The 23,776-nt window shown below is 49.4% G+C and overlaps 1 protein-coding gene across 5 annotated transcripts in view; it reads left to right on the forward strand.

Annotated features, from left to right (window-relative positions):
• DTNB (dystrobrevin beta) overlaps nucleotides 1-23,776 on the forward strand; it is a 66,335-nt gene that overhangs the window by 11,416 nt on the left and 31,143 nt on the right. For all 5 annotated transcript variants that reach the window (XM_078874308.1, XM_078874313.1, XM_078874314.1 and 2 more), the window contains exons 2-9: nucleotides 7,353-7,420; nucleotides 9,427-9,507; nucleotides 11,220-11,433; nucleotides 12,632-12,717; nucleotides 13,093-13,247; nucleotides 14,723-14,828; nucleotides 15,901-16,067; nucleotides 17,232-17,356. In XM_078874308.1, the coding sequence (XP_078730434.1) occupies nucleotides 7,354-7,420; nucleotides 9,427-9,507; nucleotides 11,220-11,433; nucleotides 12,632-12,717; nucleotides 13,093-13,247; nucleotides 14,723-14,828; nucleotides 15,901-16,067; nucleotides 17,232-17,356 (1,001 nt within the window). In that variant the 5' untranslated portion in view covers nucleotide 7,353. The remainder of the gene's footprint in view (nucleotides 1-7,352; nucleotides 7,421-9,426; nucleotides 9,508-11,219; nucleotides 11,434-12,631; nucleotides 12,718-13,092; nucleotides 13,248-14,722; nucleotides 14,829-15,900; nucleotides 16,068-17,231; nucleotides 17,357-23,776) is intronic.

A 23,776-nucleotide genomic window follows, 5' to 3' on the forward strand; every position in this document is an offset into this window, starting at 1 on the left:
CCCGAGATTCAGCGGTGAAACGGGACACCCGCCCTGCAAACTTGCAGTCGTCTCGGAACGGGAAAGGGTTAACCGTTTGTGAATGTTTTTTTTTAAAGATAAAAACTCGGGTGAACGCGTGGCTTTTCAACACGAAGCTGAAAGCGTGATTTTTCGCGCGTCCTGAGCCACTCAAGAGGCTGCACAGGATGCTTGTCAGCTGCTCCCACACGGCAGGTTCTTGCAGCCCGAGGGGTTGGCCCTTGACAAAATAAAGAGACCCAAGTGCCCTTGAAACCTTCAGACACTCCCCCACGTGTACATTTATACTTGCGGGACAGTATATATATTTTTATACTTTCCACATCATCCGTAATTTGTGCGAGTAACTGCGGATTTGAATTGTGTTAGATTGTTCCACTTGTGCTTAGATAATGGCTCTCTTGGTTAAATCACCCTACCTTGCAGGTGTCTCTATGTGCTGTGACGATATGGGCAATTGCTCGAAATGTCTCCTTTTATTTAGTTTTTTTCTTTTCGAGGCCACAGTGCTATTTGCATGTGCTCGTGCAGCACTGCCAATGCAGTGTCACCAGAATAATTTGTTCAATCTCGTCTCAAATAGATTTTGGGAGTCCCCAACGAATCTGTTCAACAGCCGCTTTTTGGTAGGGTGGCGGGGCGTTCATCAGCATTATTTATGCGTTCATGTGGAGGTTGGCGAGCGAACCAGTGAGCGGCTTCAGGAGTAGCCACATGGTGAACATCCAGAAACGGCACCAGTGAATGATCGAAGCTATGTGGGTCCACGCTTTGAGATTGGTGACCGCATTCACACTCCGGGCTATTCTTATTTTTCTATCCGTGTCGGAGATAGCCGTATCTGCCACGCGGCGTTCGGATGCAGTTCAGTCCAGGCGATTGTTTTGTGGGGTAAATTGAAACCGGGATGTTCTTCTGTGGGGCGGGCACTGCATAGATGGCTGGTAAAGACTCTAGATGGGCAGAGCATAAGTTCGTCGTGTCTGTCAACATGGTCCAGAATGAGTTATAGTGCCCGAGTTGCCGACTACACAGTAAGTCATGTGAATTCAATGGAAATCGGTCTTTGACTCCACGAACAAAAGTTGAACACACGTGAATGCCATGCTTTGTTGTGGTTTTGGGTGAAGGTTTATTTTGCCACAGGTAAAAACCCATTGGGCAAGAGATGTTCATTTTCGATGTGGACCTGCTTATAGCAACAACAACAACAAAAAACACGCGAACAAAACAATTCAAAAACATCTCACGTGGTCAAGGTTTCTGAATGGCAGAGCCGTGCATCAGTGGTGGACCTGGGCTGTGCCCAAGAGCCCATTACCCCCACAGCAGCTTGGCCCAGCTGAACCCATCTCCCTCCCAGACCACAAATAAAATCATCATGGAATAATTTCTGCGTTTAGTATTCGTGCCATTGTTAAGGTTTTGCCGCACCTCCGATTGGCATGGTTGGCTACATACGGTGCGAAAGAAGTTCAACATACATATATATGCCGGCGATCGGGATTTTGTGGTAGCGGTGATGTTTCTATGTAGCTTTTACCCACGTAGGTAATTTGCGGGTTAATTTCAAATTTGGCAAATTTGCACTGTGACAGCGGCATACGTTGCCAACTCGTTTTTTTTAATTCAAATATTGTTGATATTTGTGGGCCAGGGTGAACTTCTGCAACAGGCAGCAGAGCGGTGCTTACAGCTCGCCCATGTCGCCACCCCAAGATTGTGAGGCCCACCCCCAGAGACCCCCTTCCGAAACCGAGCCAGATGCTTGGTCGGAGGCTGGCGCACCCTGGAATCGTTGGCGGCGATGCGGGGGTCACTGTGGAAGAGAGACACGCGTGGCATGACATCACTCGCTTAGTTTAACCTCCCGGCTGTGTTAGTTTAAAAAACCCACGGAGGTAAATGATTTAAACTACAATAGGTAAAATTCGTCTGAGCTAATAAGTACCTGCTTTATTTGTGCACACCTCTGTCAATCCATTGCTGTATGTGAGCCTTCCCACACGACATCCCTATTGCTGGGTGAGAGTTGGGAGATTTGAGGGTCAGGACTGGTTCAGATATCGCTCGATACTGATGCTAGCCATGGCCGGGAATCGAGCCCAGGTCAGCAGGTTTCGTAACGAAGTGCCTCCTAATCACTGCGCCACCGTGCCATGCCATGCGCGCTCAAGGATTATGTAATAACTTTCCAACATGCGTTGTCTCCTGAAGTGTTGCATTTTAAAGTGCGACAGCTCTCGGTGCAATGTGCGTTTGCAAATGGTCCTTTTTTTCTCCTGATAACGATTGCTTGTGTTGCGATCGAAACGTCGTAGTTTTTTGTTATTTTTGTAATTTTCTTTTCATCTATCTTGCGTGACTTTACCGAAAGACCCAAGAATATCGTCCTTTTTTTCTCGGGTTTTTTCTCCAAGTTTTAGGCAACCCTTGGTTTTATCCATTAGTGTGGCCTGTTTGCAATAGGCTAAGTGTGTAATAGCAACTCCACTGTATACTAAAAAGTTTCATTTGTATCGGATCATCCGTTACGGATGGACGGACAGAGCTAATGTATTAAGCGCCTTCAGCCTAATGTTGGAAAGCACTGGGCTAAATGTTGAATCCCCACTCCCTGGCTGACGAGGGTAAGAGGTGGAAGATGGATGGGGCAAAGTGGTGAAGGAGGGTTTATGGAGCTTTGGGACACAGAGCCAGGCTCTGGTGCTCTCCCCGGGCCAATCCTGGGCCAATCTTGGGCCAAAATAGCCCTTGTTCCCACGAGGCATCAATCAATCAGAGCAAACACCGCCGCTTCTTCTCATCAACGATTTCTCACGTGACGCGGTTGTTTTTTCCCCCAGATTTATGTTTTCCTCCGTGACCGTCCATACGTTTTGTTTGGTTTGTTTTGTGTCATTTTGGTGACCCAACCTCGCTATCAAATTCCATTATCCTCGCCTCTCTTGAGTTCTCACCTGGTTAAACTAAATACATTTGAAACTTGTGTGAAGCTGATTTTACTTCGTCTGCAGCTACTTTTTTTTAATATCACGGTTGCTTGAGCACAGGCCCATAAACGGCAAAAAACAAACAGATATATTGGGGATTTAATTGATGAGACTTCATACGTTTCTTAAATTGCACGGAGCTGTTAAGAGTTTGGGAAAAGAGATTATACGAGTGAGAGTTTCAGAGTCGAGCAGTGTGAGCGGAGAAGCAGAGAGAGATGTGTGTGTGTGTATTAAACCGCAGTGCGGCGGTTGAACATGGTACGGACGAGACTAAACCGTAGTCTAACAGACCGAGTCCTCAACGTGGATGGATTAATCGGCGAGTGAATTTCCTAACCATGATGGTTGCGGAAGAAGAGTGACTGACCGCTGGCGAGCAAGTGCCGGATCGGCAAGCCTGACTTAGCGCCAGAGTTCTGGGAGATTGTTGTGGTCCAGTCATTGGCACCAGATCGTGTGCATGCTTATTTGTTTTGCTCTTCTATTTTCGGAAGTTTTACGTTCCCCCCCCCCCACCCCCACCTTGCACGCATGGTCCGCTGTTCGCACGTTCTCCCTGCGCTGCACCCTTGCTTCTACTTTTGGGCATGTGTAAAGTGAAGGCCGTGCCTCCCGTGTTATTCCAAGTCCTCCCTCTGGGCGAGCGTGCTCCGCGCAGAGCGCTCGCTGCCGCCCGCCTCCAATCGCTTTCGACGAGAGAAATAAACTCTCGGAGAGATCCGGTCCCGTTACCTGGTCCCGCCGTGCGAGTAGCGGGAACGGAATGTCCCCCCGGAGATGACGAAGGGCATGCTTCTGTTTTTTTTATTGGCCTGTGCTGCTACTGTCCGTTGTGTTTTTCCATCGGCGTCGTCGGATGAAGAAATGTTCGCTTGAAATTTGCGGCGAGCAGTGCATGATCCTTGCGTCGGAGGTTGTGTCGCCTTAAAAGTTTAATCTTGGAACTTTATTTTGAAGTTGTTCCAGTCATCCTCTGTCGACATGAGAGGGTACACCTTATAGAAGAAAAGTGTCCGTCGCGTAACAATCAAACCGATATTTGTTAAGTCTCAGGAGCTGGAATGTAGGCAAAATAAGTGGCAAAAAAGCGGGTTACTTTTCGATTTAAAGCTTTTGTGACTGCAGGGATTCATCTTCTTGGTTCTTTCGGTAAAGTCACATATAAAGGAAGTAATAAAATAATAAAAATATAACATAATAAAATAATTCCCACGAAGTTTCGTCCACAACTGAGGGACGGCTGCTTGCGTTGTGGCCGAAACGTCGTGAGAATTATTTTATTACGTTTTATTTTTATTATTTTATTACTTCCCTTCTACGTGACTTTACCGAAAGAACCAAGAAGCGGGTTACTTATTTATCGTTTGGATTGGAGACTGGTAGAGTTGGAGCTCGCACAATTCTGTCTGTTGATTAGAGGATCAGGGAGGGGCGGGGCGAGTTCTGACGAGGTACGAGATGTGGACACCGATCCATTGCGCTCCAAACAACCTCTGGTATCCTGGGGCGGAGACCGGCAACTCGCTTCACTTGACTCGTGAAAACCTGGCGCGATCGCAGGTGTTTGAATCCCAGACTCGATCCCAGGACCCCGTCGGTGCCAGCTCTGTGCTCTGACCTCTGGGTCACCCGGCCGCACGTTTGCCAGGGGCTTGCTGTCTCTCTGATATTGTCCGATGATAGGTCGGCGTGCCTGAGTTCTCATGCCGGATGGTGACCACAGGGCAGCTGTTTGTACAGCTCTTGTAAACAACAATAACAAAAAAACGAACACATTCGTCCATGACACTGGTGAGCAGCCTTTAAGAGGAAACTATAGAATAGGTGACGTTTTGGGCAATGTCCCTTCTTCATAGCACACAAAGTTTGCACAACAGGTGGCATGACCACACACATGGCCCTCTGCTGCTCACCAGAACCCCACCCGTGCTAATTCTGACCAACCCAAAGAGCATCCCAAGTTTAACTTGCCGGCGACGAGGCTTTGTGTTTTGAATTACGTGGCTGTACGCCAGCGGCGATTCTCGGCATAGCTCGTCGATTATAAAGCCAAAGTTACTTACAAATACCTACGGGGGGGGGGGGGTGGGGGGGCAGTGCGTATTTTACTGCGTACGGTTTTATGTGCGTGTGTGTTTGTTAATAATCTGCCCTTCACATTCACTCACAAACCACCCGTGGCAGCCGACTCGTATTGTTGTGCTTCGGATTCCCGCCGAGGAGCGCAACGATATTTCACCCCGATGACATTTTCATCGCTGCTTCGGTATTTTGACAAAAGCGACGTGATTAATCGGTCAAGCGGCGTCCCTGATTGATGCTGCCGTTTCATATGGTTCTCGTGATAGCGCCCGTTGTCATTAAGGAGCTGCTGCGGGGAAAGAAAATAAAACGAACCGAATGTTTTGCGCGCGCCGGTGGTGAGCCGCCGCCGGCCGTGTGCGCCTGGCAGTGCTCACGTCCGCGTCTCCCCCGCTCGGAGAGGAAGACATTGGTATGCATCGCAAAATCTCGCTGCACCATCGAGATGGGCACAAGCTCAGGCTTCCCCCCCCCACCCCATGTGACCTGACCAATGCATGTAATGGGAATTGGTTGAGGATTAATTTAATTCGGTGCAAGAAGCCGGCCCAGCGTTTAAGTTGCATTCTTATCGTGCCATGGCTCCGGTTTTCAGTAGTTATCTCTTTGATCCACAGCCGTTCCTGTGAGCAGCCCAATTTATGGTGTCGGGGAAATGGATGATGTTGTTCATTGGAGTGTGTGTCCGTGCTGCATGTATTGCATCGGTCGCGTCCTTGATAATGAATTGTCACATGCATATTATAAATCTTGCGCAAATTCCGGTAGGCATCGAGCACATTGTTGTTTTGGAGGTGAGCATGTATTGAACTGGCCTGCTTTCATATCAGTGAGCCTCTGTGGTTCACAGCCATCGATGGTCAAATTCCTTTTGGCACCCTCCCACTATAAGCTGCTTAGAAACCAACGCATCATAGTTCCGCTCATGATAAACGCACCTGAGTAAAAACTGCCGCCCGGTCCCCTTCCATGAAGAGACGTCCTCTGACGCGTTTGAGAAGGCTCGCTCAATGGAACGGGGCAAGCCGTCTAGTTTATGGCTGGCCGCCGCCCCGTGCCATGCCTTGTGGCCTTCGCTTGCTGGGGCTATGGATAGTGTTGCCCGTCGCCTCCGGGGGACCATGTCTGCCGTATACGGTGCGCGGCATGCGTGTCCAGGACAGCTGGTGCGGCTATACTGGGAGAGGGGGGCCCACCTAAATTTGGGCCCCCCCCCCCCTTGTAGTAATTAATACCTCCAGAAGTTCCGGGGCGATGAGGTTTGTGTGTTGTGACCAGCGCTTCCAGCGACGTCGCCGACGAAGGAGGAAGATCGCCGGTTGTTTTGTGAGCCGCGTGCCAGTTTGCTGCCGGGCTCTTTTGCGTCCGGCGTGTAAGAACATGGCCTCTCTGTGTCCTCGCCGCGTGTTCTGTGGGCAGACCTCCCATGTGCTGCTGGCGCGGCGCGTGACAATTGATGACGAACGTCCGCAGCGATTCGGATGGACGTGTGGCGGTAACTGATAGCCGGATTTTGCAGTGTTACCCGCTGCCGCCGCCGCCACCGCCGCCACCACCGCCACCGCCGTCTGTCAGTATCCCCGATGTTAAATAACTTAACGGTGAATGGAGCCGCGTGGGTGCACTGTACCCCAGCGGGTTGCGCTGAATACGATTCCCCCATTGTGCGGGACACGCACGTCACGCGCTGCGCTCGGCTGCCGAATCAATTGGCAGTGCAATAGACGTTATTATTAATCTTGAACACCGCTATTTAATCCCTGGATCGGTTGCCGTTGTCAACTGGCGCGCACGCTCTAGACGGCGGCGGAGGCTGGGGCTCGCACGCTGCCACTCTGTTCGTTATCTCGCCGTTGTTGTTGCGTGAATTCAAATGGGCGGCTGCCACGCTGGAATGCTCTTGCCGGCCTCACCTGCTTTTACTGTATGGCTGGGCACAGCAGTACAGGTACCCTTTACCCGCTGCATTAGCATTTCGAGTTTGCCCGCCTTGTGCTTAGCTATTAATTTCCAGGCTTTTATGTGGGGTGGACGGCAATTTAATGGTTGATAAAGCTCATTGGTAGTGAGCTTGTTTAAAAAAATAAATAAATAGCCCCATGCACAATTTAACAAAAAAGTTAGTCACATCGCGGTATTGGCTAGTCGACGTCTCTCGCACGCTTTCTCACTTCTCGACAACGCTCTCTCCCAGCGAGACCGCCCATAATCGGCTGCCTCTTGTGTGTTGTGCTCTGTGTGTTTCTCCCGCAGAATGATTGACGATCGGGCGCAACCCTCAAAGGTCATGGCGGACCGTCGGCAGCTCTTCCTCGAAATGCGTACGTCTTGCACGCAAGCGGGCACGTGCGATGGGGTTCACGCACGGGGGCGGCGGTGAGCGCGGAAATAGCTCCATGAGAGCTCCACGGAGCTCCATGGCAGCTCCACGGGAGCTCCACGGGAGCTCCACGAGAGCTCCACGGGAGCTCCGGGGGAGCTCTGCGGGAGCTCCGAGGGAGCTCTGCGGGAGCACCAGGGAGCTCCGCGAGATTTCCACGGGAGCTCCGCTATATTTCCACGGAAAACTGTACGGGAGCTCCAGGGAGCTCCACGAGAGTTCCACGGGAGCGCGTCGCCATTCTCAAGGCGCACCGCCGCTGTGGATTTAAAGGCGCTTTGAATAACCTTCGTTGCTGGGAAAACTGAGCGGGCAACAGTGACGCTCGGTGATGTTTTGCCGCAATGCGCCCTCCGCTTCTCGAGATGCTGTACAAGTTAAGCGTGTAGCGATTCGTCAGATTCATAGATTTCACTTTTTTCGATCCGATTGTGTAAGTGTTTTAAGTTAATGTAGCGAACAAAACTCTACAACCAAGACGGAAAATAATGAGAAACAGAAGCAGTGAATTATACGATTAAAATGGGATGAAATTAAATGTATTCTTGAATTAAATCGTGCGCAGGGATTCATTTCCACTCTGTCCACTTGGGTTGGCGACCAGCAAAACAATCCTGTGCCGGGCACACGGCATCCGTTATACCGCTCGCCATGTGCTGTGTGACTGCCGCTCGTCACGTTTTTTTTTCTCCGCGCGAAATTAAGCCTCTGACCGTATAAACCCTGGCGCCCTCCCTCCCGCCCCCCACAATCGCTGGGTTTTGTTTTGGGTGAGGGTGGTGGGGCGGCGAAAATCTCTACGTGACAACCGAACAGGCGACGCGATTGTGAGCGTTGCACAACCAACGGGTGCTTTTGCGGGCTTTCACGCCGCCCTTCTGCTGGCGCGGGCGGGCACTTGCGATTGTGGTGTGCACCGGAGCATTGCAGCGGCGGAGATTAGTGGATGTTATCCAAATGTCAGCTTTTATGTGCGCATCTCCGGCAAATGGGCGATGAAAGGCTAGCGGCGACGGATAATGCGAGAAGTGGTCGCTAATTGCCTTTGCCTTCGTGGTCGTGATTGCCTGACGGGGCCACGTGGGGCCAGCTAATAAGAGCGGCCACTTTTGGACAATATGCGTGTCCATTATTTGGAATTGTGAAACTGAATATTTTCCAGGTGGGTGGCTGGTAGATGTGGGGTTAGGTGGCACGTGGCTAAGTGAAGCACGGTCGTTGCGAGGGGTTCTGTTCTGGATGTGGTGTGCCAGTTGCAGACATTAGCTTCCTGGTCGCCGACCTGGACAGGCCCGAGACCAGCCGTGCACGCAACGGCCTCTGTCTTGCATTTTGGTGCCTCGAAATGTTGAAGATCCCTTCATAGTAATTGTAAATTTTACTTGTGAAGCGCCGCACAACATTTGCTCGCACTTTATGTGGGAGAGAACAACTCGGAGGCGCGAGGAGGGAACCGCAGACAAGTGGGAAGGCGGCAGCCAGGCGGTAATTCGGTGCCAACAATTGCCCAAGCTCTGCAGTTGTCTATACATTGAGATGTTTTCAGCCAGTTAATGAGTGCTTACGTGTGGGAGGAAACCGGTGCACCCGGGGAAACCGTACAGACGTAACAGGTAATTTTGCCGTACCAACTTTTCCTGGAGAGCCAAGGTACGGCGGCACCTCCTCGACGCCCACGGGGGGAGGGGAGTTTTCTCCACACCGTCTGTGTGCGATCCACCAACCTTCGCCTTCAGTGCCTGATTACAAGCCACGTGCATCGCCGCCACCGCCGCCACCTACCCCTGTCGTGAGGATGCTCGATGTGACTCACCGGAGCGTCGTGCTTGAGCCACGCCCGCACGCTCACCGGCCAGCCGACCAGGCCGGCGGGCGAGAGCGCATGCCGCGCTGCGCCGCGTCTTTCTCGCCGCTGTCATCATCCATGTCTTTTTTTGTTGTTTGCAGGGGCGCAGAATTTCGACGCCATTCGGCTGTCCACGTACCGCACGGCTTGCAAGCTTCGCTTCGTTCAAAAGAAATGCAACCGTGAGTTGGCTGGTTGCTGTGAAAAGAGTTTGTTTATTTTTTGCTTGCGTGGATGCCGTCGTGAACTTTGCTTTGATCGTAAAGAGCTGTAGACCTCGGAAGCCGGGCATATTTATTTGTCGTCTCAGTCGTGCTTTCGGTGAACTTATGACACGTGTAAAAGAGTTACTTCTTTATGTGAAGCCAGTTATGAATGGGCTTCGCATAGTGTTATTGCCTATGTTTATGGAGTACTATTGATTATAGCAGTAGTACCCAACCTTTCTGGGACCCGCCTTCAATAAATGTTCACGGAGCTCCGTGCTCCAATGACATTATACCGTTATTCAAACTTCTCCACATTGTAGTGTCTGCTACGGTTCTGTGGACCACTTCCCTTCAGCCTTGCAGACCCACAGGTTTCAAGTTTCTTTTGTTTAACTGAGTGGTTACTCGAGGGTCCAGGATCGGTCTAATTTGCAAGAAAGGTCTGGGGGCATCAAAGTGACAAGAGCAAAACAAGTAAAATATCGCACAGAAATTAAGCAAATAGTAGTCACAGCGGAAACCTCTGTGTCACAGGTGAAATCGAAAATATTGCACAAACACAAGTCATCGTTGAATAATAACTTCCCTGCAGCGCAAGGCGACCCTAGTGGAATTATTGTAAGACTCATCATAGTACAATTATAAGCTAATTTATGTAAGTATTAAACAGGTTATAGTGTGACTTTTTGTACTCGTATGTAAGTGGACAAGGATTAGATGTAAAAATGCCGCTCCATTCCAGACCAGAGTTTGCCTGCCAAACCAAATGTTTTGAAAGACATTGATCTAGGACACCTGAAGCATGAAGGACCAAACAATATTTTATTTTTACTTGCTCAAACAAAACCTTGTGTTTTTTTGAGTTAATGACCCTTGGGCAACCCGTCCAATAGACGGCGTGGTTCAAGGCACTCGCACAGCAACTCACTTGACCCTTCTCAGACAATCACCGCCCACCTGACATTGACCACTCGCCAGTTGACCCTCACCACTCACAAGTAGGGATATACATCGATGGGCACGTACATTCGTACAGAGATACATGCACACAGATGAAGTGCAAATAATAGAAAACTATTTTGTCATGCTGCGTTGGCTGTACTGCACAGGCACTAATAACAGTAACAATAACTCGACACATTTGTCAATACCACTGTGGCCTTAAAATGGAAAATACCTGATAGCCAACGTTTCGGGTCATGGCCCTTATTCATAGCACGTAAAAATCACGTGTATTTTATTTCCTCTTCAGGCAGTGGTATTGATGACTTGATTGTGCTCCTTCATATAGATTTGATTACGCGCACTCCAGAAATATTGTACGTAGTAGATTAGTACGAGAATGCCAATTCGGTTCCTTTACACACGTGACCTGAAGTTGATCCTTTTTTATTTTTCCTTTCCAAAAGTATTTTATTGAACAAACGATTCAGGTACACACACACAGGGCATGTATGGGAAATTACATCAGTTTTTATAGACACAATGTGAAGTACAATCATAATTATTAGCCGACGTTTGAAATGTTGAACACGTCTGTGTGTGTTTTCAATAAACTCTATACTTCCCTAACTCGGATAACCCACCCAGGGGGAAGGGCGCGTAGGGGTGGGGGGGGGGGCAGGGAGAGGAAAACCAAAAGGGGGACGTGGAGTTGATAGTGCAGCGCGCCGCTGTTCCCGCAGTCCACCTGGTGGACATCTGGAACATGATCGAGGCGTTCCGTGAGAACGGCCTCAACGCGTTGGATGCGGGCGCGGAGGTGAGCGTGGCGCGGCTGGAGAATCTCATCGCCTCCGTGTACTACCAGCTGAACAAGCGGCTGCCCACCACCCACCAGATCCACGTGGAGCAGTCCATCAACCTGCTGCTCAACTTCATGCTCGCCGCCTACAACGGGTAGGGCGTGCTTCCCGGGCGTGTTAGATCTATATCCGTATTCTTTGGTTCTTTCGGTAAAGTCACGTAGGTAAAAAATTAAATAAGAGATAAAAAGATAAATAAATAAAGGTAAATTTAATCACGACGTTTCGATTGCAACACAAGCAATCATCATCAGGTGTTAAAATCACAGCTAGAATTGTTTTACTAAAGTGGGAGAAATGCCGAGGCTTAGGAGTTTTAGGTATTACCTTGTTATCGCGGCATCTCTTGAGGAAGGTTAGCGACTCGATTAGCTGTGATTTCTCGTCTCGTCTGTTAAAAGCTCTAGCAGAAATGTAACACAAGCAATCATCATCAGGTGTTAAAATCACAGCTAGAATTTTTTGACTAAAGTGGGAGAAATGCCGAGGCTTAGGAGTTTTAGGTACTACCTTGTTATCGCGGCATCTCTTGAGGAAGGGTAGCGACTCGATTAGCTGTGATTTCTCGTCTCGTCTGTTAAAAGCTCTAGCAGAAATGTGGAAGCCCTCCCCCGTAGAGGCGATTCATTCTAGATTTGAAGTTTTCGTGACTGCAAGGATCCATATTCTTTGGTTCTTTCGGTAAAGTTCAAATCTAGAATTGTTAGATCTAGTGTCAGAGGTACGATAGAAATGTACTCCTAACTATAGTTCTATCTTTCGTTTAACATATATCCATATTATTATTATTAGAAAGCCACTGGAGCTATGCAATTTTAAATCTGGATTGAAAACTAATTTCTTTAGAACTGATTTTTTGTGTTTAGTTGTTCACCTCTCCGCACCACCGATGATCACGGTTGGTTATGTTCGGTGTGGAATAAGTTCAACATGCATCCATCCTCACCCTTAACCTGTGTCCAGCCTACATTCAAACCCAATCCTAACCACAACCTGGACCCAGCCACCATTCAGATTCATCCTCACCCTAACCTGGAACCAATCGCCATTCAAACATCATCTTAGCCCCAACACAAACACAGCGACCAATCAGACTCCATCCTGGCCCAGCCACGATTCAATCCCCATCCTCGCCCTAACTAGACCTAAACTCGTGTTTAGACTCCAGCCCGCTTCTAATGTGGCCACGGCCACAAATCAGACGCCATCCTAACCCTAACCCGGACCCATCCACCACTCGGACCGCTTCCCATCAGCACCGTCGTGACGCGTGAACCCCGCTGTGTCGGCAGGGAAGGCTGCGGCAAGATGACGGTGTTTGGGGTGAAGGTGGCGCTGGCCACCATGTGTGGAGGCAAGGTCGTGGACAAGCTGCGATGTGAGTGCATGCACGTACGGGCGCACGTACGGGCGGGGCTTGCGGTCGGGGAATTCCGCTAGAGATGGGCCCCGGGTTTCCCTTCGCGGGCGATACTGGCGAGGGTCATTTAAGAAAAGTCGTGTCGCTGCTTGCTCTGGCTTGATGTGAAGTTGCCCGAAGCGGAGGTTGGGTTCTGCTTCGTTAATCAATCTGTTGAATGTTGGACCAGTAGCAGTGGATGCAGCGTGCTTGTTTGTGACGCAACGCTCACTTACGATGGATGCTCACCTTTGATCGATGCTCACCCACGATTCACGCTCGCCTGTGTCTGTGTGCCACGTCCTCTGCTTACCCCCCGCCCCCCCCCCCTCCACCACCACTTGCCCACCGCAGATATTTTCTCCCAGATCTCAGACTCAAATGGCGTCATGGTCCTGAACAAGTTCGATCAGTACCTGCATGAGGTCCTCAAGCTGCCCACGGCCGTCTTCGAAGGGCCTTCCTTCGGCTACACGGAGCAGGCTGCCCGCTCGTGCTTCCCACACCAGGCAGGCCCGCACACTGCCACAGCCTCTCCACAACCGGCCTCTACACAACCAGTCTGTGCACTGTGACAGCCTCTCATACAGCTTGCACACAGACAAACCTGTATTGTACAGCATACACACTGGCACCCCTGTCTCTTACAACATACACGCTGGCATCCTGCTTCTTAGAGAGCCTGCACACTGACAGAGTTTCTTGGAATACAAAGACAAAGAGCCTCCGTATAGCCTGAACAGACTGTTGGGGCAAGTGCTGCTAGTGAGCGCCTAATGAAGGTGGGAACGGCACACGAAGGGGTGGGTGGCCAACACTACGCCCGGTCGTCTTTGTCTCTCCAGTGGTGATGTTTACACACCAGGTACTCAGTTGAGGCTGAGTCGACCTAGGGTAGGCCCGGGACCGCATCAGATAATCGTCACTGGTGTTGGCCGTGAGCGAGAATAGAACCCGGGTCGTCGGGTTCGTAGCGCAGCGCTAACTCAAGTTCAAGTTGTATTTATTAGGTATAGCCCTGTGAGCCATTCGGCTCTTGAATCGGGTGCAACTGCAACAAACAAAAAAACAATAAACATGAACAAGAAAACTGCTCCACTACCACTCGCCACACACTCACACATGCAGTGGAAGCTTTATCTTACAGCTGTAGCAGATGGTTTGTAGCTTGGTTGTTATTTTTTAAAAGTTTACATTTTGTAATGTCAGAGATGCGTTGCTAACGCGGCCCGCGGTCGAGTGCGCCGACTGCCGCGGTCGTGCGGCACCGGTTCTCCGCCTTGGAAACAAAACGCGTGTGAATCTCCTGGGCAGCCACGGGGAGGCAGTGTTGTTTTCAGAATGGTTCCTGTTGGAAGCTCAATAATAACACTGGTCAACACACTTTTTCTGGCATAAGGTATTCCAACGGTTCTAATGTAATTTTGGGGTGCTGATTCCAAATCTGGCATCAGTTTTTGTCTATCACATCAGGTTTTCGAGATATCAAATATTGCATTTTCAATAAAAACTGCTAAAGAAAAATATTAAATAAATGTGGATATCTACATAAAATTATATTATAAACACACTATCCTAAAAATACAGCACCATATTTTAACACTAAAGCAGTCACTGACTCGCAACAACTTGCAATCATAAGTGACAGTTAATTGCGGGTAAAATCAATGCAAATGGGGTATGTCGATAGCATAAAATGAGATGTGATGGTGCAGATCTGTGATCAGATTTGAAATCAGCACCCTGAAATTAATCTAAAACAGCTGCAAAAGTCCAGGCCAGAAAAAAATGTTTTTTTTGTTGACCAGTGTAATAGACCGGTGGTACCCAACGTTTCTGGACCCCGCATCATCACTGTAAAGCCTCAAACAGTTTTTCCTGCGTCGCTACGCAAATATTTTATGATATGTATGTTGAACTTCTTTCTCACCGCCCTTCTCGGCCGCACCACCCTCCCCCCCCGCCGTTTTTTTTCCCACTGCAGAAGAAAGTGACGCTCAACGTGTTTCTGGACGCGCTCATGTCGGACCCGCCGCCGCAGATCCTCATCTGGCTGCCTCTCATGCACCGCCTGGCCAACGTGGAGAACGGTGCGTGGTGGAGCCCCCTGGGGTGCTACACACACCCCCCCCCCCCCCCCACCTTGCGCTCGGGTGAAATGTGGAGCTGTGCATGGAGTGGCACGAAGGAGACTGCGTCTGTGAAAAAGAGCTCAACGGCTCATGGGATTCCTCCAGTTTCAATAAAGATTCTTATTTGTCGCAACGGTGATACGGCCACGTTCTCGGCACTCTTGTGAGTCGGTTGTCTGGACAAGGCTGGGAGTACGACATGCACGCAAAGCATGATGGGAGTCCTGCCTGTTTGTGAGCAGCACAACACCTTTGTGTGCTGTTAAATCTGTATACTTTTTTCAGTCTGCGCGAATCTTCCTGTTGCGATGGGTTATTTCGAAATGTGAAGTAGGAGAACGACGCTCCGATCCTTAATGGCAATTACTCAGTGGGATGCTGCCCTGATGTAACTGTTAGCGCACCGCAGAATAACCCAGCAGCATGAATGGCTACAGCACAGATTAGTCGATCGCCAAGTTGCGTATGGTGGGGTAAAGTGTGGGCACTCCCACCTCTTCCAAGACGTCCAACCAGCGTGGAAGAGTAGGCCAAGTATACCTTCTAGACGAGGAGCTCTCTAGAGCACTCTCAAGTGGGGGCAGGCTTTTCATTCGGCAGTGGCGAGAGAAACCACTTGGCAGGACAGCGGTGGCTATGCACGTGGCCTGTAATCCAGCACTCTGGAGGCAGCGAGGTTTCGTGGATTGCACAAATGTTGTCAAACCCTCCCGTGGGCATAGGAGGCGTCAATACCCTGGCTCGTCAGGAGAAGGATGCACACAAAGTGAGCTCCTCGCCATTTGTTTCCATCCGTACGGGGATAGAGTGTTGCCCCCCTTCCCCGGGAACTCCGGTTCCCTCCCAGGTGTATAAACACTTATTTCTTCGCTGATAACATCTTTAACAAAAAACATTTTCAGGACCCTCCTTAAAGAAAGTGTCTTTCCTGGATAAATAAGTAATGATTACAATATATTTTAACAACGTTCTGTACCGTGGTCACGCAAAGTCGACTGAGCGGGGGGTTTTGTGTCGTGCGGGCGCGCAGTGTTCCACCCGGTGGAGTGCTCGTTCTGCCACAGCGAGAGCATGCTGGGCTTCCGCTACCGCTGCCAGCAGTGCCACAGCTACCAGCTGTGCCAGGACTGCTTCTGGAGGGGTCAGGCGAGCAGCACCCACTCGAACCAGCACCAGATGAAGGAGTACACCTCGTGGGTACGTGCAGCGCCAACACACACACACACGTGTGGTGTTTTCACACGCGTGCTAAAGACAATGATCCCCTGCATAGCCTGAACAGACTGTTGGGGCAAGTGCTGTTAGTGAGCACATGGTGAGGGGTGGGTCGTCAACACCACACCTGGCCACCTTTGTCTCCCCAGTGCTGATGTTTTACACACTGCACCAGGTGCTCATTTAAGCCTGACCTACCTGGCGGAGGGCTAGGACCAGTTCTAACATTCTCTGCTGTTAATTGGTCATGGGCAGGAATCAAACTCGGGTCGCCGGGTTCGCAGTGCAGTGCACTAACCGCTACACCACGCGCACACGCGCACATGCGCATGCATTCCACAAGCACCACGTGAAGGACGAGTACAGGTCACTTATACGAACACACGCACACTGATGTGTTGAGCAATGTTCGATGTGTGTATGGGCTGGTCCATTTATAGATGGCCCACTAAAATAATGCCCATAAATTATATAGAACTTCGCGTCTTATAACAAAGTCTCTAAATTTTAATGCAACTTATTAAACCTTTTATATATATATCTAAAAAAACTCTCCTGTAAGATATAGAGCCAGCGCTCGTACAATATTTAGTCACCTGCAGAGAAGAAAGTTACAGGGACAGCGTGAATCATCACTGGGGCGGTGATACGGCCCAGCGGTAGCGCGTTCGCTGCTCGTTGCAGATGTTCGCGATTTGAATCCGGCAGGTCCTCCTGGTTACTACTGCCGGTGTATTGACCGTGAAATTCTGCCCGCCGTCCGCTGCACAGCGGACGTTAAATATACCGTGACAACATCCGAAATGAATAGGCCCATTGTGCGCCACGCGTCATCGTCCAAATTTGCCCCAGTTTGAAAAATTACACGGCACATTCCTGGGTATGGATTTGCACTCCGCTGCATTAAAGCGAGCACCATATAAATGCAAAGGTTATTATTGCATTTAACTCGTAGATTTTCGCATCCAATATAACGATCGGAAATTTATTTTTGGGTTTTGGCCATGGAATTATTATGATTAGATTTGATGATTATTATCTATGAATGGATTGCACTGTATTTTAGTCATGTGCCCCCTGACCCACGCTAACCTTTCCTCGCTTCCTCCTTCCACCTCCCATCTTGCCCCCTTCCCCACCGCGTAGAAATCCCCGGCGAAGAAACTGACTCGCGCCCTTAGTAAATCTTTGGGCTGCGTGCCGAGCCGCGAGCCTGCACACCCCATGTACCCCGACCAGCCCGAGAAGCCCTTAGACCTCTCTCACATCGTGTGAGTATCGTCGGACTTGCCTTCACACCCCCCCCCTCCCCCCTCTCTTCCCGACACCGGGGCTGCCTAAGGTTGCCGCGATATCGTTCTTGTTAACAGCGATGAGTTTCATACTTGAAAATTTCGGAATTTGTATTATTTAGGACGATTTTAAATGTTGTCGCTTTGTACAAATTGTATTTGTCGTAATATTTAGTTTTACATACGCTCGTCGTTCAGTCACATTGCATCTCACAAACGCTGTGGAATCACAGACAAGCCGGAAGGCAACCGGGCGGTGAACCGGTGTCAACAATTGCCCAAGCCCTGCAGTCCTCTATATTATAATAAGGTGTTCTTGGCCATACTCTTAGGTTTTTTTTCGGTAAAGTCACGTAGGTAAAAAAATGATAATAAAATAATAATAAATGAAAATAACTGCATCAAGTGATGCAGTCATACTTTCACATCCATCCAAGCCAACTTTTTTCCGATTGGAAATTCATATCTAGGCCCATTTTTTAAAATATTTTTCAGATTAATATAAAAACCGGGAACATATCCCTCGTTTGTAATAGTATTTCACGTTTTTAAAGAATCTTTTTTTTTTGCTTTCGCTGTACATCCAGCACTGATAATGATTTGCTTAAAAGTTATTCAACTGCAGTTCGCTCAACTCCAGCCTTCCACAAGTCTTACAAACAATTACCATTTCTCGCACTTATGATGCACACGCTGCCAGTAACACTGAATATACATAAATAACTTGTTAAATGACCCGCGGCAATTGTGGCGTTACACAATAGCCTCGCAGTCAATGAGTCGGAAACACATTTTGCCGAGCGATAATTTAATCGACAATAGCTGTCCCATTCACAACTGTAATCATTGCATTTGTTATTTCGTACGTAAATTTCCACGAGATAAAACATTTAAGAAAAAGAAATTGAACAACAGAAATTGCGGTTCACGACGGTATTTTGCAAAACGGACGATGCAATCTCCCTGGATCTTATGCCGTACGATGTATCGGGAGTATCGCCGTTTCGTGGCAGCCTGGAAACCAGCCACCTACTCCCCACCCTCCTGGACCTCACGGTTGTCTTTCTCACATCTGTCTGTTACCATTCCTGTTGAGAGATTTTCGGTGATTGTGTTGCCCGTGACTGTCATGCTGCCCCGTGTGGTGGTGGTGGTGGTGGTGTGATGCGTGTCGGCAAGGTCACGCCAAATATCGCAATGTAGCGGGACATTCCTGGCAAAAAATTGTTGAAACTTGATAAGACTTTCCTAGATAATTGAGGGTGTTACTCTATGTATGTATGTATGCACGTTTAACTTATTTTGCACTGTACCTAGCCAACCGTGATAATCGGAGGTGTGGAAATACATTACTGTACAGTGATGATGGTGCCACAGTGGTGATGTTCTTCTTGGTTCTTTCGGTAAAGTCACGTAGAAGGGAAATAATAAAATAATTTTTTTAAAATTCTTATTATTAAAATACATGTATTTTATTATGTTTTATTTTAATTATTGTATTATTTCCTTTCTACGTGACTTTACCGAAAGAATCAAGAAGATGAATCCCTGCAGTCACGAAAGCATTAAATCGAAAAAAGTGATGATGTTAGGTGTGTGTTTTGTGAGGCTTCGATTCTCTTGATGCTTTTGATATACAGTTGCTCTATAGATCAGAGATGTTCACACTGTATAATCCCTGTTGCACAAGGCCATCGTGGAAAACAAGTAGATTTCACCCTGGTTACGGGATCATGCAATCCTAAATAATGACAGATTTCTTACCAAGCCATTGCTCTTATCTAACCGTTTCCTATATCGATGTATATAGTGCCTTAGTGCAAGGCCCTTTACAATAACAATACAATTGTACATTAGATGACAGTGGTTAAAATAAAGAGTGGGATTATTAAACGCGGTGGTGTAGCTGTGGTGACATTAAGGAGCACAGGTTGGAGTGGTTAAGTGATGGGTTGGGGTAAGGGGTAGTGCTTGATGAAGACCACCTACGGAGTGTAAGTCATGCGGGTAGTTTGACCATACTTCACCGTGCTGATTAGTGCGGGTCGATAAAGGGGATGATGCTCAGGGCCGGTTCATCCATCACTCGCCATGAACTCAGGATCGCCGGCTTTGTTGCGCAATGCGCCAAGCAACTGTACCACCACCAGCCCTGGCCATCTTGGCAATACCTGCTGGTAATCACGTGAGCAGATTGGCTGGCACTGTGGTGAAGACCTCTCCATGGGCTTCCACATTCCACATGGCCCAATGAATTTCAGGCCTTTTTCCCCCCCCTGAAACAAGGATGGGGAATCTTTTCATTCCCAGGTGGGGGCTGGGGTTATTGAGCAAGGTTTGACTCGCCCGAGTGCAAAACAGTTAACAGGAAGAATCGACGTAATTGTTGTTCAAGGCGAAATGGTTGAAACACGCGGACGTTGCTCATTTTGCTTGTGGGCGAGCACGGGAGAAATCGTCTTTCCTGTCATCCTTATTCTTCTTCCCTGTCTTCGCTTGAATAATTCGCCTTTGTTGCTGCAGCTGAGACGGAGAGGTCGGTCCCTGGCTGTCGTCGTGTGGCTAAATGCAGATGGGCGCAATCCGGTTCACTGCTTAATTTGCGAGCTGTCGAACATTCGCGACGCTTTGTGCATTGGCGTTTGCATTCGTGCTGCGCCCCCCCCAACCCCCTTTTGCGTGCTTGAGTACGAGCGATATCAAATCAGAATTCCTTCTAGCAAAACAACATAATACAAACACAATACAAACAGCACGGTGCTGTTTTGTTTCTTTGTTTACAGGCTGAATCGATCAATCACTGTGATTCTGGATCACGATTCGATTAAAGATTATATTCGTTTTCATACGCTTTCCAACAAACGTTGAAAGTGTCCGTGCATGAGCTCTCTCTCGTCGGTCTGTAACGAGGGTGCACGAGTAACTCCCGTGCACATGATCCAATGTGAGCTAAACTGTAGCATTACTGGTGTCGTGTCATTGCTCTTCGGGAGGTACCCAGTTAATGACGATTAAAACCGATCGAATAGTTGCCTAAAGCTTGGAGGCACAAAGCAGCAAACATTTTACACTTTGTAAAATGTGCTAACGTTTGTTTGACCCTGACAGCTCAGCGTCCGCCTTCATACTGCTAATGAAATGCTTCCATAGACGAACTCGATTTGGACTAGGGTCACACGGATCCATGGCGTATACACGATTTTTCATTGCTTGTTTTGCCATAATATTGCGGCGAATGGTAGCGCCTCCGGTGACTGCAAGGGTGACCCAAACCGATTACCAACAACATACACAACTCTAAATGCATTCATTTTCACACACACATTATCCTAGCCGGGCCATGTTTATGTCACGCTGGCACCGTGGATGACCGGCCCTCTGTCCACCTGGCATGTTGCCTCGTGCATGTCATTGCCTGCGGCTGTTTAAACAGATCCAGGGCTGAATTAGGGCTTTGTTTGTTTTGTGCCCGGGGATAGAGCGGTTGGGCACAGCGGTTCGCCCGCTGCACGCTACAGAAGGCGGCAATCCGTGTTCGATTCCCGGCCATCGCTAACGTGCAAGTAATAATGATCATGGTAATTTTAACTTGTAAAGCGCCGCACAGCATTCACTCTCGACGAGAGAGAACGACTCGATAGGATCGAGGAGGAACCACAGGCGAGCGGGAAGGCGGCGGCCACACAGTCAGTCCGGGGCCAACCATTGCCCAAGCTCCACAGTCCACTGTATATTAAGATGTTATTGGCCAATGAATGATGAGTGTTTTACACGTGGGAGGAAACCGGAGCAGCCCCAGGAATCCCACACGTGCCAGGAGGAAACACTGTAGTCTATCCAGGACAGTCCACATTTTGGCTGAACCGTCTTCTCCTGGCAAGCCAGGGTATGGCACCACCTCGATACCCACGGGAAGGGAATTTCACAATATGCTATGCGGTGATCCAGCAACCCTCACTGCCACCAGAGTGCTCAATTTCAGGCGTGCTCCATCATCGCTGCAGTGTGGTGAAGTATGGTAATCGATATGGCGTGGATAGGCATTCATCCATTGGTGGATTGAGAATGGATGGAATGTATTGTATTATGTTTTGTGCTTTGCTTGTGACCAAATCACCCAGAACGCCCTCCGTCTCATCAGTCCTCTCGGAAGCGAAGCATGGTTGAGCCGGGATAGCGCTTGGGAGGGCGACCTCCGTGCTGTGGGATGGCCCCCCCTCACTTTCTTCACTAACTTGCACTCACCAGTGTGGGCAAGTGTGGTCATATCACCTCCACGACCCGCACGGTGTGGGGAGGCCCCATCCAGCAGTGGAGTGACAGCAATGGCTGTACGTGTACCTGCTGTACGTGTGCTATGGCTGTGGTGTGGTGCAGTGCCCTCCAACAAGTAAACATTTTAACCAACATTTATATCGGTAAAGGTAAAAGTGGAGTCCTGCGATTGCTTGCTCACGCCATTGCTGGCAGCAGGGCCTCCTATCTTGGGAGTTCCTCCGAGCCTCTCTAGAGCCCGATTCTTCTCTGCTGGGAAAGCTGGGAGTACCCACGCTGTACCCCACCACGCGTGAGCTGCCAATCAACTGCCGCGTGGACAGAGGTGGCAGCGGTGGATTTAAGAGACCTGTCCCATTGTTGCAACTGTCGCGCCGGGGACATTATTTTTATTCTTATTCATCTATAACTGACGGCTTAATCTGCATGCTGCTGCTGTCGGCTGTGGTTAATTTAGACAATAGGTTGCCATGTGCACAGGGGTTAATGAAGGCTGCGGAACGCACGGCCATGTGACCGGCGGGGATGTTGAGCGTGCTCCTTGAAATGGCGAAATGTCAGCAGCCATGTGGTCGCCCACCACTCCCGCCCTGACGCCGACGTGACCGCGGATCGTTGCTTCCTGCACGCTTCCTCGATGTAAAGCAGCAAGCAGCAGCGGACGCCACCGTCTGTGTCGTCCTGGAGTGCTGCAGCGATTGTTCTCTTTGTTAACGAAATGTTTTCAAATTCACGGTGATTTCATTAATCAAATGAGCACTGTGGACGTGCTCATCTCCTCTTTTCATAGCCCCGAGACGGTGGTGGAAATCCCACATTCCTCTGGTGGGGTCGAGTCTCTCCATAGGGGACAGCCACTGTCGGCTTCCCCACAAAGTGGTACACATTTGTCGACCCCCGGAGGGATGATGGGGCCGAGTCAAACCCCCAACCAGGATTTGGACTCGCAACCCTCCCGATCGCGAACCGCTCGCTCGACCGCTGAGCCACCTGGGCAGATACAAAATTAGCGCCCATAATATTCACAGACGAAGTGTTTTAGTTGTTTTATATATTTCAGTCGACGATGATCGTTAGTGGACGAATATCACCAAATGTGATGATGACTACGACTTCAGCCCACCCAAGCTCCAAGCGCGCGACTGGCAATGACAAGATGAAATTAACGAGCTTGAATGAAGATGGCGATTAAGACAATTTAGAAACGTTATTAGAGACTGCAGTGCACTGAGGCAAGCCAAAAATGGTAATTGACTATATATGTTTATAAAAAAGATTTACTGAGCTCACCGATTGGTTGTGCCGATATTGTACGGGTGTCGGGCATCTTAATGATTTTCCACTGCAAGCTATTTTCCTTCTTCTCACACATGCCAGGCCAGGTACGTACCGACAAGGCTTTAGAATAAACCTTCCTGTGCAGTATGGTGGTATGGTAGTTCTTGGTGCACTGCGCCATTAGCATGGTGACCCGAGTTGGATTCCTGGCCACGGCTAACATCAGTGGGGAACGCCGGCTGAATGGGTGACGGGGTGTTGCCCTCCTCCACAACGTCGCACCGACCGAAGTAAGTGAAGTATGGTCAAACGACTCCCGTGACCGAGATGGCATGGAGAGGCCCTCATCCAAGAATGGATTGACAAAAGACTTGAATAGTCGCAAGTAGAGGAGGCCCGTAAAGGGTCCTAATGGGCAGTTGGAGGCAGTCGCCCCCTCCAAAAACAACAAAGGGCAGAGGAGTGATGCTCACAAGAACGAGCAGAGCGCCGGGCAGATAAAACAGAGCATGTTTGCACAGTCGAGAGCATCTGCCAGCCATCTTAGTCAATCAACCCATAAACACCTGGGTCTGTCCTGTGACCTCCTGCAAGCGAGCCTTTGTCACTTCACATGGCCTCAAAGCTCCCTTAGCTTGGCATAAGCGCTGTGGTGATGTCACCGCCACTAAGTGACGAATGGCGGTATGTCGTCGTGAATATTTGGGAGCACCTGGCACTCGCTAACAACATTTTTCCCTGCAGCCTGTTGTGTAGCTACACGGTGGCAGGGGGATCCTTGTCTTAGTTGCCATCGCACGCCGAGTGGAGTTGTAACGACCGGTCCCCCATGCCGCCGCTGCCGTC

This window comes from Lampetra fluviatilis, chromosome 2 (genome assembly GCF_964198595.1).
Source record: "Lampetra fluviatilis chromosome 2, kcLamFluv1.1, whole genome shotgun sequence".
Taxonomy (NCBI): Eukaryota; Metazoa; Chordata; class Hyperoartia; order Petromyzontiformes; family Petromyzontidae; genus Lampetra; species Lampetra fluviatilis.